The sequence below is a fragment of the Balaenoptera ricei genome, chromosome 7 (assembly GCF_028023285.1).
Source record: "Balaenoptera ricei isolate mBalRic1 chromosome 7, mBalRic1.hap2, whole genome shotgun sequence".
NCBI lineage: Eukaryota > Metazoa > Chordata > Mammalia > Artiodactyla > Balaenopteridae > Balaenoptera > Balaenoptera ricei.
In genome coordinates this window covers 110,319,507-110,337,544 of record NC_082645.1, presented here as the reverse complement: position 1 = coordinate 110,337,544, position 18,038 = coordinate 110,319,507, and the positions used below count along the sequence as shown (strand labels likewise).

Here is an 18,038-nt window from a genome sequence, read left to right as displayed (position 1 = left end):
TATTTTTTAAATTCATTTTTAACAGTAAGTATATATTATTTATGAAAAACAATAAACATTTAAAATTACATTATGTATTTGCCATGACTTTTATTTTAAACCCATGACATACAGGCTTGTAAGCATTATACCACAATATGTGGGTGAAAGTCTTCTTAGTTTCAATTTTTATTTCAAAATAAAGTTAATATGAAATTCTTATTATCTTGATTTTTTTAAAAGGGTGAGGTTGGCCAACAGGGTTCTCCAGGACCCACCCTTCTGGTGCAGCCCCCTGATTCTGGTCTCTATAAAGGAGAAAAGGTAATTCTCAATCCATATGTTACCTTGGTAAAGTAGTCATAGCCAACATTTTCTGAACATGTTCCTGTGCCAGCAAAGAGCTGAGCACCTACATGCAATGCTGCCTTGATCCCAAGGTAACCTTTACAGGTTGGTACTATTATTAGCTCCATTATACAGAGTTGAAAAAGTGAGACTTGGAAAGGTTACCAGTGTTCTCAAGTTTACCCAGCTGTTGAGTGGCAGACCTAGCTTGGGCTGCTAAACTGTGACATGTCCTCCAGGATATAGTCCCCCATTCATGTCTTTGATATGGTCGCTGAAAATACCACTGGAAATCCAGCTGTCCTTTAAATGTTACATATGGATCTGATGCCTTGATAATTGAAAAGTGACATGCATAGAACCGAGCATGTAATAGACTCTTGGCAAATATTAATTCCTTTGTCAGCCTCCAGCACTGATGTTACTGATGCCATGTGCACATTCTCTTGTCAGTTTTCAATTACTGGATTCAGTTTCACTACCTTGCTCAAAATGAGCCTCTCCTCTCAGTGGCTGCATTCCCAGCTTGCATCTGCCGCCCTGGTTCCATGGTGGCTCCCCGCCACCGCGCTGCCGCCCCGCGCCCAACAATGCTACACCTCTTACACAGAACTGGCCTCCTGAAGAGTGTCAGGTTCAAAGGTGCGCTTGGATCTTAGTTGCAAATTACCGACAGTTGAAGAGTAACCCCTTATTAAAAAATTAGGAGAATGGCTGTTGAAAGAGGTAATTTCTTAAAGAGATGGAACTCAGTATGTTGAATAAAGCCAGTAAGCCAGATTATATTCATTGTGATTTTTAGGGTATTAAAGGAACGCCTGGAATCATTGGACCTCCCGGACCACCAGGACCCAAGGTAATTTATTTAAAGAACTTAAAAAATTGTATGATGTGCTATCTTAATTTAAAATTTTTTACCTGGTTATTATCACTGCTTTAAATGCTGATATGTTACTAGAACTTTTCAATATTTTATCATAATTCTGTAGGAAGACTATTTCCAAAGTAGCTGTTTTCTTTAAGCTGCTGGCGATAATTTTTATTTCTCGTTTTGTTTTTGCATTCGTCTTGCTGAAATACTGTTGCTTGAACTCCTCTAAAAGTGTCATCTCTTTAAGGGGGAACCCGGTATTGGGACAAAAGGCGAGAAAGGTATTCCTGGGTTTCCAGGACCTCGGGTAAGGATCATTCATGGCGTCCTTAACTTCAGTGAGTTTGGAGGCATTTCTCTCTCACATTTTTATAAGACTAGATCAATATTTCTGAGAGTTCAAAAGTGGAGATTATCTCTAAGAGGAATACTATATCTTGGTCAGCAAGAACTGTGTGATAGCTAAGTACCCCAGAGCATCCCTTTCATGGACATTATTTGGATAAAACAGGCAAGCAGAAGATGGGAGAATTGGCAGGAAGTAATGGGATCGTGGCATTTTCTCACTGGCTCAGTGTCAGTGTGACAGTAGCTTGGAATTGTTCATTTGAGCCTATTTGATAAAAGAAGGTACTGATCTAGGGGCAGTAGCTAGAAAACAACTACAGCATCAGGCCTCAAACATCTCCACACATGTCACTAATGGGATCCCCATTCATAGAGTCACTATGAAGGCCAGACCTTGGTGAGCATGGGCATTGAGTTTATTTGACTCAGATTTAGTACTTAACGAGACAATATTGACTTCCATAGGAATTTTCATTGCTGATAATGCATAGAGCAACTATTAATCTCTAGACAAATTATGTTGCGATGATTCAAAGATATTTAGCCCAGTGCAAGCATTAAATAAATAAATTGAAATGGAAGAACAGCAAAAACAACAAAACTATGTTCTTAATTTAAAGCACTGTCAAGGACATTAATTTTTTTGAATAAGGTTAAAGATCAATTAAAATAGCAAATGTTATAAAGAAATGGAATCTCTTTTATATTTATTTCCTTTATTCAGCTACCTTTGCAGACAAGATTAAATACCAATGAAGCAATCTCATAAGGCGAAAAATGATTCACTGAACTGGTTTATGTATTTTGTTTTAATTCTGGTTGTGTTGATTTTTGTGAATTTATTAGGGGGACCCTGGCTTCTATGGATCTCCAGGTTTTCCAGGATTAAAGGTAAATGAACATAATTATAGAGAGGATAAATACATATTCATTAGTAAATGCAATTCAGTATCATTCAAAAGTTGTACCAGGGCCTGTAGACTCCCACACAGTAATGAGAAAGGAAACACATTTATTTTATAAGTTACATGATTTCACTGTGGGTACAAAAACTAAAGCACAAAACTGTCTGATGCAACCCCAAAGCAGTGTTAAGATTTTGTACAGAATCTCAGTGAGTATGTGTCATTCAGATTAAATGGGAATGAGATAATTTGTCACCCAATCACGTTTTTTAAAAAAGGCATGTTTCATCCGTGACGTTCTGCAATTACCTTCATTGTTTGATCCTCATGAAAACAACACTGTATATATTATGCATTGTTTTATTTCCTGTAAATTTTGTAGGTAAATATGTGCATACAAATAAATACTTTATATATGCTTTAAAAAATAAAAATAAAAAAAGGCATGTTTTTGGTTATTTGTAGGGCGAACCAGGAGCGTTTGGAGATCCTGGGCCGTTTGGATTTCTTGGTCCAAAGGTAAAAAAGTGAGCCTATCTGATAACATCCTATATCCCTTATGTTATCTTATTTATTTTTTAAAATATTTCAAAGAATCATTCAAAATTGAGTTCATTTTGCTTATATTATTTTAATGCATGTTGTAATGATTACATTTTACATTTGAGCAATGATCCTTTTGAAGGTGAATAATAATGAGAGATTCAAAAATTCCATAGGGATTATACAGTATCATGATTAAAAACAGAGGGAACCGTGGAGAGTTCTTTGCTTTGAACACCACTGCATTTTTTCATTCCTTTTTATGTGACCTCACCTTCAGCACTTGTGCAGGACAAGCCATGGTGGCATTAAGGTGACACAATTAAGGGGGACAGTATCTGCTGCTAAAATAAAATGTAGGTTCAGATCCTATAGGCAAATAAACTATTCGTTCTAGAGTGCAAGTTAGACATTAATGCTCATAATAGATCCAAGAAACTTCATGGCTTCAGAGGTATCTAGTTGATGCACATGGAAGCATTTTTGGAGTTTGAATTTTTTTTCTTTTGGGAGAACTTTCCCAGTTGGCTGTTAACTTCTGCTTGTAGGTGGGAGGTCTCATACTTTTGTTCCTCTTAGACCACCATGAGCTATTTATTTCTCTAGTCAGCCTATAGGCTTTGTTTCCTATATGAATGCACTCTTGGTGATGCTAATATTTACTTAGTGCCAGGAAACATGTGAAAAAGGTTAATATTTCTAAGAAAAGTGAATGAATGAATGATTTCAGGGAGATCCTGGAGACCACGGGCACCCAGGACCACCAGGGGTTTTGGCAACTCCAGCTCTTCCACTCAAAGGTTTGTGTTCCATTCAATTTCTCTATAAATTATGCTGAAACGGGATTTGCGCAGTTCCAAAAGAAGAGTTTGGCCTAGTCCTTCTGTAGTTTACACACTCGGCAGGCTAAATATGTGAACTTTTACCGTGAATGTATAATTATACTAGTGCAAGTAGAGATGTGCATCTTGGTTTGTCTCTATCAGCCATAAGACACCAAATTTTATTTTAGTGGGTGAACTGCATGCTGGGATTTTTATTGTGTTACCTTTCAGAAAGTAGGTTTTTTAATCGCTAGAAATGTGTGAAACCATTTGACTAAGACCTGCCAAGATGCCGCCTCCAGGAAGAAAGCAGCCTAGATCAATGACAAATTCAGCACTACTTCATGTGTCTGCAGAGGAGGGTGTAAGATATTGCACTTTAAACGTGATGAGAAGCTGCAAAACAATCTCCTGTTGTACTTTAACAAGGCTCACAAAAAGTGATTGTGCGTGAGCCTTTAAATGTATATATATGTTTACTGTATACATTATGCCTTTATTTTTGGCAGGGCCTCCAGGGGATCCAGGGCACCCTGGCCGCTATGGAGAAACGGGGACTGTTGGACCACCAGGTCCCCCTGGTCCCCCTGGTAGACCAGGGGAAGTCTGTGCAGGTATGGCTTTTACATGTCAGGTTTGCTGCATCCTCTTGCACACCAGGGGCTCTCCACTCTAGCTGATATTAAAATCACCTTAGCATTGTTTCAAAAATACTGATGGCTGTGCCTACCCCAGATCAGGAATGTTGGACTCTCTGGGGGATGGATGGACCCAGGCATCTGCTATTATAAAAGTGTCCCCATACTTTTTTATTTTTGGCCGCACTGCGCGGCATGTGGGATCTTGTTTCCCTGACCAGGGATGGAACCCACGCCCCCTGCATTGGAAGCACGGAGTCCTAACCACTGGACCGCCAGGGAAGTACCCACCACCCGCCCCCAGCCCCTGCTTAAGTCTAATGCACAGCCAGGATTAAGAAGCATGGAGCTCAAACCAATTAATCATTTAATTGGAAGAAATCCAGGCTCCTGGACTGCACCTCAGAAATATTCAATCGCTATCTCAGGGGTGTGATAAGAAATATGAATGTAAAACAGGCTTCCCACAAGATTACCAGATGCAGTTAAGATATGGGAACTGCTGCTAGCGTTAGAGTGTGTCTTTAGGTCTTTCCCACTTTCTTGGAAGGCTCTCTCTATGGACATCTACTTGTTGAAATTTAGTTCATCCACCTAGGCCCCAGCTTAAATCTTCTGCATGAAATGTGGAAATACAAAATTGCAAATTAAAAAATAAAATTTTGATTCGGACTTAGTTAAAAAATAAACAAAAAAACAACAGCCCTCTCGCCCACAGAAAAACCCCTATGGCTCATGGTAATATTTGATGGAAGGCCTGAGAAATAATCCTGTTGACACGAGGACTTTGAACTCCTTCAAGAGCTGTCTTAGTTAATATTCCCAGTGAGATTAAGAATGGAAGTTTAGGGAATATTTGCATTCTGTGAACCCAGGAAGACTGATTAAACATGTGGGGAGAAAAGTCTGGAATAAATGTAATTTTATCCGATCTGTTTCATGTTATAGTTCCTGAGGAGTTAGAAGTTTCCTGAGATGTTCAACTGTGAACTACAAAGTTCTTTTTTAATGTTTCACGAAGCTAGCTTTCACTTTGTAGGATCTGATGACCACAAAGGCAGTAAATAAAGCTTTGTTTAGTTCATTTACTCTTTTGATATCGCAGCCATGGCTTAATTGACCCAGAACTATATAAATCACACAGAATACTCTGTTGGTCGGGAGGCACTAGACTCTGCTCTTACATTTCTCCTTTCGGGCTTGTTTATAATAAAATACTACCTCCAGCAGATTGAAATCAAAACCCACTGGGAGTAAGTAACACCTGTCTCTAGCAGATTCCAAACCAAGTATAACAGGAAGCCTCTTAATTCCAAAAATCTTTTTTGAAAGAATCCATATTTTGACTCCAACCTATAGTAAGAAATAATTTTATATTGTATAACATTTACATTACATTACACACATATACGCATACATACATACATATGGTTGAAAAACAAATTTCACAAAATAATATCTCTGGGGTATCTGATGCACTCTATTTTCTATTCCATTCTTTTCTTTTGAAAAAAAAAAGTTTTTAATGCTGGCCACAACTGAATTGATTTCATGTCCTATCAGTCGGTGGTCGAGGCTGCGATATGCCATACACTGTAACCCATTCTGCCTGTTGGAAGCTGGTTGAGCATTCTCCCTGGTACTGGGACGAGACAGCAGGCAGCATCTGGGGCCATCCAGTGACTGATTATGGAGATTTCTGAGTCAGGTCTTAGGACTGTTATGAAGACAAGATGGTAGCCAAGTCCACAGGAGTACATGTTCATTTTGTTTTAAACATACCTTTGTATGTAGCCTTTATTATACATATTTATTTTATAGTCACCTGTAGTATTTACCATGAGATAAGTTGGGTTTTGGAGTCAGGCACCTGTGATTGAATCCCAACCTTCCCAATCAGTATAGTATAGTGAAATAGTTATGCATTTACACAGTGGACTAAAAACATTCCAGGTTCTAGTACTTACAAGCTGTGTGATCTTGGGCATTTATTAAACTTCTCTGTGCCTGAGTTTTCCTGTCTGCAAAATGGAGTTCTTGTTACAGTTGAAAGAATTAATATGTATACAGTTCTTAGAATACAACTGGGGATATAGTAAAGACTCACTGTGTTAGCTACGATTATTAGTATTCATATTTGGCCTAAATTTCCTGTGCCTTATCTATAAGGTACGAACTTTTCAAGGTTGTTGAAGGAGTAAAGATAATGTTTGAAAATACATGTAAAGCCCCAGCACATATGCACCCAATAACGAAAGCCATCAATTTAACTTGCATGCTACATTACTGATGACGGACAGGGTTTCAATTGTCTGTTGCTGAACAAATAACCCAAAACCTAGTGGTTTAAAACAACAACATTCAGTATATTCCCCTTCACTCTTTCTGTGGTTCAAGAATTCAGGAAGGGCTAAGCTGAGCGATTCTGGAGCAGGGATTTTCATCTGGTTGCATCCATAGTGGCTGGAACTGAAACATGAGGACTGGCCAGACATCTCTCTCCTTCATTTCTCATATAGTCTCAAGCCTCTCTGTGTGCCTCTGTGCTTAATTTAGGCTTCCTTGCAGCATGGTGGCTTCCGAGCAGTGATATTGCTTCCGTGGTGCCTCAGGACTCCAGTCCAAGCATTTCGCTTACAAGGAAGAAGCTGAATCTTCTTTAATAATCTGGCCTTGGAAACCATATTGTGTCACTCCCGCCATACTTCATTAGTCCAAACAACCACAAAAGGCTGGTACATTGAAGGGAAGGGGAACATTCCACGTCTTGCTAGGGGAGCGTCAAGGTTCTACAAGAGCGTGAGGGACTAGAGCTACCATGGCGCCATCTTTGATAATGTCAGTCTTCCCCAGAGAGATCCTGGAATCAGGCATGCTTAGGAAGAAGCAGCTAGGAGTAATGGTCACTCTCACACCAAGGCTTCCAGCTGTCTTGAAGCCAAAGCCACCAGCGAGGGGGAAGTAGCATGTCAAGGGGAAGCAGGATTTAGCTGCTGCTGCATTACTTTGACCTCCTGTAAACACACTGAACATCCAGTCGTTCACTGAGAACATGCCAGATATTGCAGTAAGCTCCTTATGTGGATTATTTTATTTAATCTTCATTACAAGCCTCTGAGGAAGATATAGAGGATTAAATAAGTTAAATAACCTACTTAAGTACCTGTGGCTGGAGAGAGAGAGGCCAGGTTCAAACCTAGCACCTCTTTGCTTTTCCACAAACCTAAGTGGTTATAGTATTTTACATCTACATAGGTAATTATGTGAGTCTCATTTTTTTTTTGGCTGTGCTAATTTGGTGTAAAAGATTAGAAGACTGTCTCCATGTAAGCATATCTCAAGCATATCCAAATATTACATTTTAGTATCTAAAAGGCTGCACCAGTTTTCTCATTAAATTCTACTAGTCAATGATAATTATAAAAATAAACAGCTTAAAATGATATGCCAGGTACCTATCTACATGATTTAATGTATTACCTTATTTAGTTTTTTCTTATTTTTTAAATTTTTTGTTGAACTGTAGTTGATGTACAGTATTATGTGTTACAGGTGTACAATATAGTGATTCACAATTTTTAAAGGTTATGCTCCGTTTATAGTTATTATAGAATATTGGCTATACTCCGCTTGTTTTACAGTATGTCCTTATAGCTTATTTTATATGTAATAGTTTGTACCTCTTAATCTCCTACCCTTATTTTGCCCCTCCCCCTTCTCTCTCCCCACTAGTAACCACTAGTTTGTTCTCTATATCTGTGAATGTGCTTCTTTTTTGTTATTTTCACTAGTTGTTTTTTTAAAAAATTCCACATGTAAGTGATATCATACAGTATTTGTCTTTCTGTGAGTCCGTATTTTAATTCACTATATGTGCTAATGTGTTTATTCAGGTTATTTTTTATCGAGTTATCAAAGTGGAAATTTTTAAAAATAATTTTAATTAAATAATATATATTTCTTTTCCAATAATCCTAAAGAATAGACAAAAAGGTAAGGAAATCTGATTCCCTAAACCTTCATTACCACTTGTGTGCTTTCAAAGGAGGTGAGGCATTCTGACGGCTGGGATATTCAGTTATTTTTTAACTACATTTTTTTTCCTTAAAAAAATTCCACAGCCTAAGAAGAATGTACTGATTTTGATTTCTTCTACAGAAAAATGTAATCTGAGAGTATGTGTGGTTTTCATTCTTGATTTCTCTTGGAGGCATGATGGGACCCCCTGGGCCACGAGGGTTTTCTGGTCATCCAGGATTTCCAGGGGCAGCTGGTGTTCCTGGGAGAGCTGATTCTGCTCCAGGAAAACCAGGCAACCAGGGACCACCCGGCTTGCCTGGAGTGCCAGGGTTGCCGGGACCTCCAGGATCAGATGGTAAAGTGCTCTTCATTCACATTCACTAGCATTTATGTTGCGTGTGATATTTGCAGTATCATTCAGAAAATGTGACTTTCCAAATTTTAAAAAAGTTATCTAATATTTCATAAGCCAAGTTAGTAGTATCAATAATACAAAAAAGTAAACTGATGTTGGACTACCATGTCACTTAAATTATGTGAAAATATTTGGATGGGAATTTAAGTATGATGATAGAATGTTGTAAATTAACACAATTTTTATTATTTAAATGTAGTTGTCATTTTTATAGAGTTATGTATGGACCTGGCTTAAGAGTCAAACAGCTCTACAAAGCCTTTTGTGAAAAAACTACCATCCCAGGCAACCCCTTCTCCTATTCCTTCCTCCCCAGGGGCAATATTTTCCCCACAATTAGCTGGATCTCTTGGTATTGGCCTCTATATTGACATTCAACATACTTGTGTTGCTATTTCTTAATTTTTCAGTTTGCGCATTATCTATTGACTTTCCTCTGTAGCGGGTGAATTCACCTCTTTCCCCACCCACCACACATGTGCCATTTTCCACTCCTACAACCTATCAATATAGTTATCGTCATAATTTTAGTTAAATAAATACGCAGTGTTTACACAGAAGGGCCATTTTCCACTCCTACAACCTATCAATATAGTTATCGTCATAATTTTAGTTAAATAAATATGCAGTGTTTACACAGAGGGTTATATAAATGCTATTCACCAGTTTAGCCATATAATAATATATGATACTACTTTCCCAGCATAACAGTTTGGTAATAATTGTCATATCTTTGTGTGTTTGCTTGGTTTTCAATATACTTATTGCTAATTCAACCTCAAACTGTCTGGAATTGTATACATCTCTTAATCATACATTTTAACTCATTACTAGTATTATCTCTGAATAAATCTCATCTGGAGCTTTTTGACCTGTTTAAATTAGGTCAGGTTGCAATTTTAAAAGCTGATGCTGAGACACTGCCTGGAGATCTTCCTTCACCATTATCCTAGGAATTCTCTGTCTGTATCTCTCTGTCTGTCTCTGTCTCTCTGACTCTCTGTCTCTCTGGGTCCCTTTGTTTCCACAACTCATATATTTCTTCTAATGATTTACTCATTTTACTTTGTGAGAAAATGTGTATATTTGGGGTATCTTCACTGTTTGAAATACCTTTATTCTACTGTGGAATTTGATTGATAGTTTGGTTGAATATAAAATTCTAGATTGGAATAATTTTTCCTCCAGGTTTTTGAAGGCATTTTCCATTGCTTTTTAGTGCTGTTACTGAGAAGTCCAGTAACCTTTAGATACTTGATTCTTTGTTTAAAATCTCTTTTCTTATTGAAAGCTTATAGGAATTCTCCTTTGTTTTCAATGTCCTTAAATTTCACTGTGATTTACCTCTGTGTGGGTACATTTGCAGGCACTAGGAGCAATTTAACACAAATCCTTCATTTCTGGAAAAATTTCTTGAAATATTTCTTTTTTTTTTAACGTATTTATTTTATTTATTTATTTTTGGCTGTGTTGGGTCTTCATTGCTGCATGCGGACTTTCTCTAGTTGCAGCGAGCGGGGGCTACTCTTCATTGCGATGCACAGGTTTCTCATTGAGGTGGCTTCTCTTGTTTTGGATCACGGGCTCTAGGCACGTGGGCTTCAGTAGTTGTGGCACACGGGCTCAGTAGTTGTGGCTCGCAGGCTCTAGAGCTCAGGCTCAGTAGTTGTGGCACACAGGCTTAGTTGCTTCGTGGCATGTGGGATCCTCCCAGACCAGGGCTTGAACCCATGTCCCCTGCATTGGCAGGTGGATTCTTAACCACTGCACCACCAAGGAAACCCTTGAAGTATTTCTTTGAAGATATTTTGTCCTCCTTTTTTTCCCCCTGTTTTCTATTTCTGGACTCAATATATTTGTCTGTTAGAGAATCAATACTACATGTCTGTTTTTCAAATCTTCACTCTATTATTCTTCACCTTTTTATTTTTCTGTAACACTTTCTGGTAGACTTCCTCAACTCCATCTTCCAAGTCTGCTCCTGAATTTTTAAATTTCTGCTTTCATGACCATTTTTTAAAAATTTCTGAGGATTTTGTTGTTGCTGTTGTTTTCTCTCTCTTTTTTTTTTGTTGTTGTTTCCTTTTGCAGCAGCCTGTTTCTGTTTCGGGAATGAAATGCCTTCCCTTGTCTGCTTTTTAAACTATATAGTTTATTTTAAAGATTTCTTCTTACTGCATTGTCTGTTTCCTCCAATTTTGAGGGGGTTTGTTTTTTCCTGCTGCAGTTTTTGAGAAGGTGTTCTTACTGTTTAACTGCTTCTTTGACCAATCATCCTGTTTGGGGTCTCCCTGTCATTCTACTTCAGAGGTACCAATTCTTGAACTTTGGAAGAGATTTCTCTAGGTAAATTGTGTTCTTTTTCTGCTTTCCCCACAGCCTGCTTGGAATTCAGCTTTTTAAGGTCTGCTAAATCTTTTTACTTTTTTTTTTTTGCTTTTGCTTCTCTTTTTCTTTGTCTTGAAAGATTATACCTTTTTATAATATTCTTTTACTGTCTATTATCTTACTGGTATTTGGGGAGACAAGGAACTTATTGTTTGCATTTTATCTATCATTTTTAATCAGATGTCTCTGAATTTTTGCTTTTACAAACTCTGCTTTATGCTTTATTAGGTAATTATTGATAATTGAAGGGGAAAAATATATTTGCCATATACCTTTAGTTTTTTATTTATTTGTTTTGTTTTGATATATTTGTTTGTTTTATTATCCACTGCTTTGCTCTGCAACCCACTAAATTAGGGCTGAGATTAGGGATAGTGTTATCAATGGTTATGGTAGCAGAAGCTTGCTGTGACAATTATATGGTCTATTTGTATACATATTCTTATAGCAGAGAGAAAGAATCATAAGAAAGGAATGGAAGAAAGAATGGTGTTGAGGGGATGGTGTGGATGCGAACACACCAAGCTCTACTTGTTCTGTATCAGATCTATATCAGATGTTCTATATCAGATGTTCACAAAAATTGTGTGATTCTCTCTGCCCGCCCGCTTTCCCACTGGAAAGTTGTATATTGTAGTGCTGGGCCTCCTGGACCACAAGGAATAAAAGGCAAAGTGGGTCCTCCAGGAAGAAGAGGCTCAAAAGGAGAAAAAGGCAAGTATGCATCAAAGTAGGATTTCTAGAAAACAACATATGGAGGATCGGGAGGCATTATGAAATGTACAATGTGGCATTTCATTTAGATTTTTCACTCACCTTAGTTACCCCTGTGAGTACTTAACTCACTGTGTGCTTGTGAGGTGATTAGAACTTACCAAAAAGTCAAATCCATATCTTACAGTATAAAGGAGACACTTACCTGCCATGAAATTTGCCTCAAAGTGATGACTTTTTCCACAGGATCCTCTCAATTCCTTGAAAAAAGCAGAGATAGGACAGTATTGATCTTTACTTTGGTTTCTCTCTGTGGGTTCCATCTTTCCCAGACTCATCAAATCCCTATAGCTCTATGTTTCTACACCCTAAATTGTTTGGTGCCTTTTTGACCAACTGAGTCAGGTGGGTATGAGAGCTGAGGAGTTTGACTATCCTAAAGGCATTTTTTTAAACTAAAGGTCCTGATGATTAGAAAATGCATTGTAGTGAATTAGTAGCTGTAACATGCAATACAATCAATAATCCCTCTTAACATATTGTTTGGATTCTTTAAATGCCCAGAGTTTATGCTCTAACCAATTTTGTTGTTGTTGTTGTTTTTTCAGCAGGAACCAAATTAAGAGCCTTTTTTTTTAAGTAGGAACCAAATAAGAGACTTCTAAACTTTTAAAAATTAGAAACTTTCTTATTTTCAAAGTTTCTTCCGTAGAATCAGACATCGGCTTTTCCCCTAGATTTTGTCAGTTTGAGTTTATTAAGACACAGAACACCCCATTTTTCTGGAAATGATATGTCCACCCACATAGACCATAGCTACCCCCAGGTCATGCCCTGTGCTCTCCACATCACATGTTATCAGTTGTCTGTGATAAGAATTGTGCACATCAGACCCTTTTTGTTCTTATTCGCACTATTGGTTTTGTATAGTAAAGACTTTATTGGGATTTCATTCAGGAAATTTGACAAAGCTGCCTTTTATCCTCTGTCTAGGAAGCACAGGGCTCTGTGCCTGCCAGCCTTGTCCCTCAGGCCCACCTGGCCCTCCAGGACTTCCTGGGAGGCAAGGGAGTAAAGGAGACTTGGGACTCCCTGGGCGGCTTGGAGAAAAAGGTTACCCAGGCCTTCCTGGTGCCAGAGGATCTCCAGGGCCACCAGTAAGTAACTCTCCCCAGTATCAATCTTTCTAGTTAAAAGAGACTGATAGAGATAGAATTCAATTGTACCTCTCTCCAGTTTATAGTGATATATATATTGTATGTCTTGAATCTATAAGTATATTCATGACAAAAAATCATCTCTATCCTTTCATTTATTCATTCAGTCATTCATCATTCATTCATTTGTTCAGTCAACTAATGTTTATTGAGCACCTACTATGTTCCAGGTACTATTCCAGGTGCTGGGGATACAGCAGGGACCAGAACACTATCTCTGCCCTCCTGGGACCTCTACTCTGTTGGGAGGACATACACCATGTAACAGATAGACGGGTGAATATAGAGTATGGCCAATGGCAATAAAGGCCGTCACCATCTGGTGTGGCTTGCGTGGAGAGAGTGAGGGACAGGGCAGACATGAAGTCAAATGGCTGGAGGTTAGGAGGGGTTGCAGAGCATGGAGCGTTGCAGGTGGGTTGGCTTCGAGCTTGTACTCTGGATGACATGGAGCAGCCCGTGGAGAGTTTTAAGGAGAGAGGAGTCTGACAGTAGTTTTAATTGGATCACTCAGGTAGCTTCGTTACGAACAGACCAGAGGAGACAAGGGAAGAAGTAGGGAGATTTAGCTGGGCTATTGCTGCAGTAATCCTGGTGAAATATGACGGCGGACAAGTGTACCTATTACTGTTGGGTGTGACGGGAAGTGGTCAGATTCTGGGTATATTTTGACCATAGGGCCAGCAGACTGGCTGTGAGGCTGGATGTGGGATATGAAAAGCAGAGAAGTAAAGGATGGAGCCAAGATGGGCAGACAGTGTGAGGAGCAGGCGTGGGGGGTAGGAAAGGAAGCAGTGCTGTCGGGCACATTTTAAGTTTGGGGTGCCGATTAGACAAGCAGGTGGAGGTCTCAAGTAGGCTGTGGGATGATATTCAAGTGAAGGATCCAGATGAGAGATCGGGTGGAGCTGTAGGTATTGGCTTCGTCAGAGTTTACGTGATATTTCGTGCCAGAGGGTGCATGAGATCTTGCGGTGACTTCTATTTGCTGACCATTCCAAGGGACCATTCCAAGTGACTCGGGATGAGGCAGAGCGGTCCCTCAGAATAAAATCACTGCCCCCGGGGGCACTCCTCTGGAGGCTGGAGACAGCCCTTATTACAGGGGCTTAATCCTGGGGTGGCCAGGAGCCTAACCATCAGCCCCTGTGCACTCTTTTCCATTTTCCCCAGGAAATCTCATGAAAATAAGGTTCCAGTCTGAGAGCCTTAAGTGAGGGTGATGGTTAAGCTCTTCCTGCACCAACCTTGTCAACTCAACGAGAAGTTAGGTCCTTAATATGCGTATGTTGAATAAACATAATTGTAATTATCAATATTAAGTAGGCTGCATTTTATTGTCTGCTTCTTTAATTCAACTTTTTATAGTCATTTTTAAATTTTTTATTTTTTGAAACAATCTTTTTTTAAACTTATTTTTGGCTGCGTTGGGTCTTCGTTGCTGTGCATGGGCTTTTTCTAGTTGCCGCGAGCGGGGGTACTCTTCGTTGCGGTGCACGGGCTTCTCATTGCGGCGGCATCTCTTGTTGTGGAGCATGGGCTCTAAGCACGTGGGCTTCAGTAGTTGCAGCACACAGGCTCAGTAGTTATGGCTCATGGGCTCTAGAGCTCAGGCTCAGTAGTTGTGGCACACAGGCTTAGTTGCTCCGCGGCATGTGGGATCTTCCCAGACCAGGGCTGGAACCTGTGTCCCCTACACTGGCAGGTGGATTCTTAACCACTGCGCCACCAGGGAAGTCCCATAGTTATTTTTTTATGTTGTTACTTAATCTTCATAATGAAGGTTTTATTGGCTCTAAAATATTTTTCTTCCTTCACATTGAGTTGCTTCTCAGAGCTAACATCTTGGAGTGCGGATTACTAGTTCAGCCAGGGTTATCCTGGCGGAGGTTTATGTAATTCAGTTGCTCCAGGGCTTACCTCTTAATTTAAAAAAATTTTTATCTTAAATTAAAGTATAGTTGATTTACAATGTTGCATTAAACTGGCCGTATTTCTGATGTCTCTGTTCTGTGTATGATTCTGTCCATATGACTTCTCTGTACTAAATTCATCTCACTGTGATCATAGTTAGGGACCAAGTTCATACCATGGGGCACAGGAAAGGAAAGGAGGGAGGGAGGGATGGACAGAAAGAGAGAGCTTGAAGGACCCACAGACAAGCATTCTTGGGTGCTCTCACTCCGTCGTACATCTCTCTCTGCTGGTCCCTGGCCCCAGAAGCCACAGATATGTGGGAAAGTAGAAAACAGAAAAGTAGGTTTAAGTTCTTTGCAATTTCTTCTGTGGTTGGACCAAAGCCTTGTATTCATTGCCTTAGCCTGAGAGCAGTTCCCAGGATGGGGGTTTGCCACCACGACGCTCTATTGCAAGGCGTAGGGATTAGGAGCACATGGACCAAGCTTCAAATCCCAACTCTGACATTTGTGAGCTCTGTGGTGTTCCTGTAAGATGGATATAGCAACACCTGTTCTACAAGTTTGTTGGTAAGAATTCAATTCAACAGTATATTCTGAGAGCTACAAAGTACACACCAGTGAACCAGATGGCCAGGGTCACCGCCCCTGAGGAGTTGCAGCGCAAACCAAAGGTCACAAACTGCCATGGACTAAATCTGAACCTCCAGCGTGTTTCATTTTGTCCTCACAGTGTTTGTTTTTGTATTATTAATATGTTTACGGCTGACCTTGAGAAATTGGAAGCTCATTAGCACAGGTCAATGGATCCCCACCACTGCCGGAAGCTGAGGAGGTCTGGGGGCTCGAGTCTCCACCATGCCCTCTCGCCTGCTTTTCGGAAGAGCATGGCCCCCCAGTGGGCATCTACGGTTGAAGTCCCTGATCTAGACTGTGTATAAAATAACTAGTACATGCCCGGCAGAGAAGACTTCTTGTGGCTGCTGAGATTTTGTTGTTGTGTATTTTTTTTTAACCTCTTTATTGGAGTATAATTGCTTTACAATGGTGTGTTAGTTTCTGCTGTATAACAAAGTGAATCAGCTATACGTATACATATATCCCCATATCCCCTCCCTCTTGCGTCTCCCTCCCACCCTCCTTATCCCACCCCTCTAGCTGGACACAAAGCACTGAGCTGATCTCCCTGTGCTATGTGGCTGCTTCCCACTAGCTATCTATTTTACATTTGGTAGTGTATATATGTCCATGCCACTCGCTTACTTCGTCCCAGCTTACCCTTCCCCCTCCCCGTGTCCTCAGGTCCATTCTCTACATCTGCCTCTTTATTCCTGTCCTCCCCCTAGGTTCTTCAGAAACTTTTTTTTTTCTTAGATTCCATATATATGTGTTAGCATACGGTATTTGTTTTTCTCTTTCTGACTTACTTCACTCTGAATGATAGTCTCTAGGTCCATCCACGTCACTACAAATAACTCAATTTGGTTTTTTTTTATGGATGAGTAATATTCCATCATATATATGTGCCACATCTTCTTTATCCATTCATCTGTTGATGGACACTTAGATTCCTTCCATGTCTTGGCTATTGTAAATAGAACTGCAATGAACATTGTGGTACATGACTCTTTTCGAATTATGGTTTTCTCAGGGTATATGCCCAGTAGTGGGATTGCTGGGTCATATGGTAGTTCTATATTTAGTTTTTTAAGGAAACTCCATACTGTTCTCCATAGTGGCTGTATCAATTTACATGCCCACCAACAGTGCAAGAGGGTTCCCTTTTCTCCACACTCTCTCCAGCATTTAATGTTTGTAGATTTTTTGATAATGGCCATTCTGAATGGTGTGAGGTGATACCTCATTGTAGTTTTGATTTGCCTTTCTCTATTGATTAGTGACGTTGAGCATCCTTTCATGTGTTTGTTGGCAATCTGTATATCTTCTTTGGAGAAATGTCTGTTTAGGTCTTCTGCCCATTTTTAGATTGGGTTGTTTGTTTTTTTGATATTGAGCTGCATGAGGTGCTTGTATATTTTGGAGATTAATCCTTTGTCAATTGCTTGGTTTGCAAATATTTTTTCCCATTCTGAGGGTTGTCTTTTCATCTTGTTTATGTTTTCCTTTGCTGTGCAAAATCTTTTAAGTTTCATTAGGTCCCATTTCTTTATTTTTGTTTTTATTTCCATTTCTCTAGGAGGTGGGGAAAAAAGGATTTTGCTGTGATTTATGTCATAGAGTGTTTTGCTTATGTTTTCCTCTAAGAGTTTTATAGTGTCTGGTCTTACATTTAGGTCTTTAATCCAGTTTGAGTTTATTTTTGTGCATGGTGTTAGGGAGTGTTCTAATTTCATTCTTTTACATGTACCTGTCCAGTTTTCCCAACACCACTTATTGAAGAGGCTGTCTTTTCTCTATTGTATATTCTTGCCTCCTTTAAAGATAGGGTGACCATATGTGTGTGGGTTTATCTCTGGGATTTCTATCCTGTTCCATTGATCTATATTTCTGTTTTTGTGCCAGTACCATACTGTCTTGATTACTGTAGCTTTGTAGTATCATTTGAAGTCAGGGAACCTGATTCCTCCAGCTCCGTTTTTCTTTCTCAAGATTGCTTTGGCTATTCGGGGTCTTTTGTGTTTCCATACAAATTGTAAAATTTTTGTTCTAGTTCTGTGAAAAATGCCATTGGTAGTTTGATAGGGATTGCATTGAATCTGTAGATTGCTTTGGGTAGTATAGTCATTTTCACAACGTTGATTCTTCCAGTCCAAGAACATGGTATATCTCTCCATCTGTTTGTATCATCTTTAATTTCTTTCATCAGTGTCTTGTAGTTTTCTGCATAAAGGCCTTTTGTCTTCTTAGGTAGGTTTATTCCTAGATATTTTATTCTTTTAGTTGCAATGGTA

General features: G+C 39.3%; 1 protein-coding gene across 1 annotated transcript in view; it reads left to right on the top strand.

Annotated features, from left to right (window-relative positions):
- COL4A4 (collagen type IV alpha 4 chain) overlaps nt 1-18,038 on the top strand; it is a 135,706-nt gene that overhangs the window by 59,298 nt on the left and 58,370 nt on the right. The window contains exons 13-22 of the mRNA XM_059928837.1: nt 223-303; nt 1,130-1,183; nt 1,446-1,505; nt 2,393-2,437; nt 2,917-2,970; nt 3,725-3,794; nt 4,328-4,432; nt 8,667-8,831; nt 11,904-11,993; nt 12,987-13,150. Of these exons, the coding sequence (XP_059784820.1) occupies nt 223-303; nt 1,130-1,183; nt 1,446-1,505; nt 2,393-2,437; nt 2,917-2,970; nt 3,725-3,794; nt 4,328-4,432; nt 8,667-8,831; nt 11,904-11,993; nt 12,987-13,150 (888 nt within the window). The remainder of the gene's footprint in view (nt 1-222; nt 304-1,129; nt 1,184-1,445; nt 1,506-2,392; nt 2,438-2,916; nt 2,971-3,724; nt 3,795-4,327; nt 4,433-8,666; nt 8,832-11,903; nt 11,994-12,986; nt 13,151-18,038) is intronic.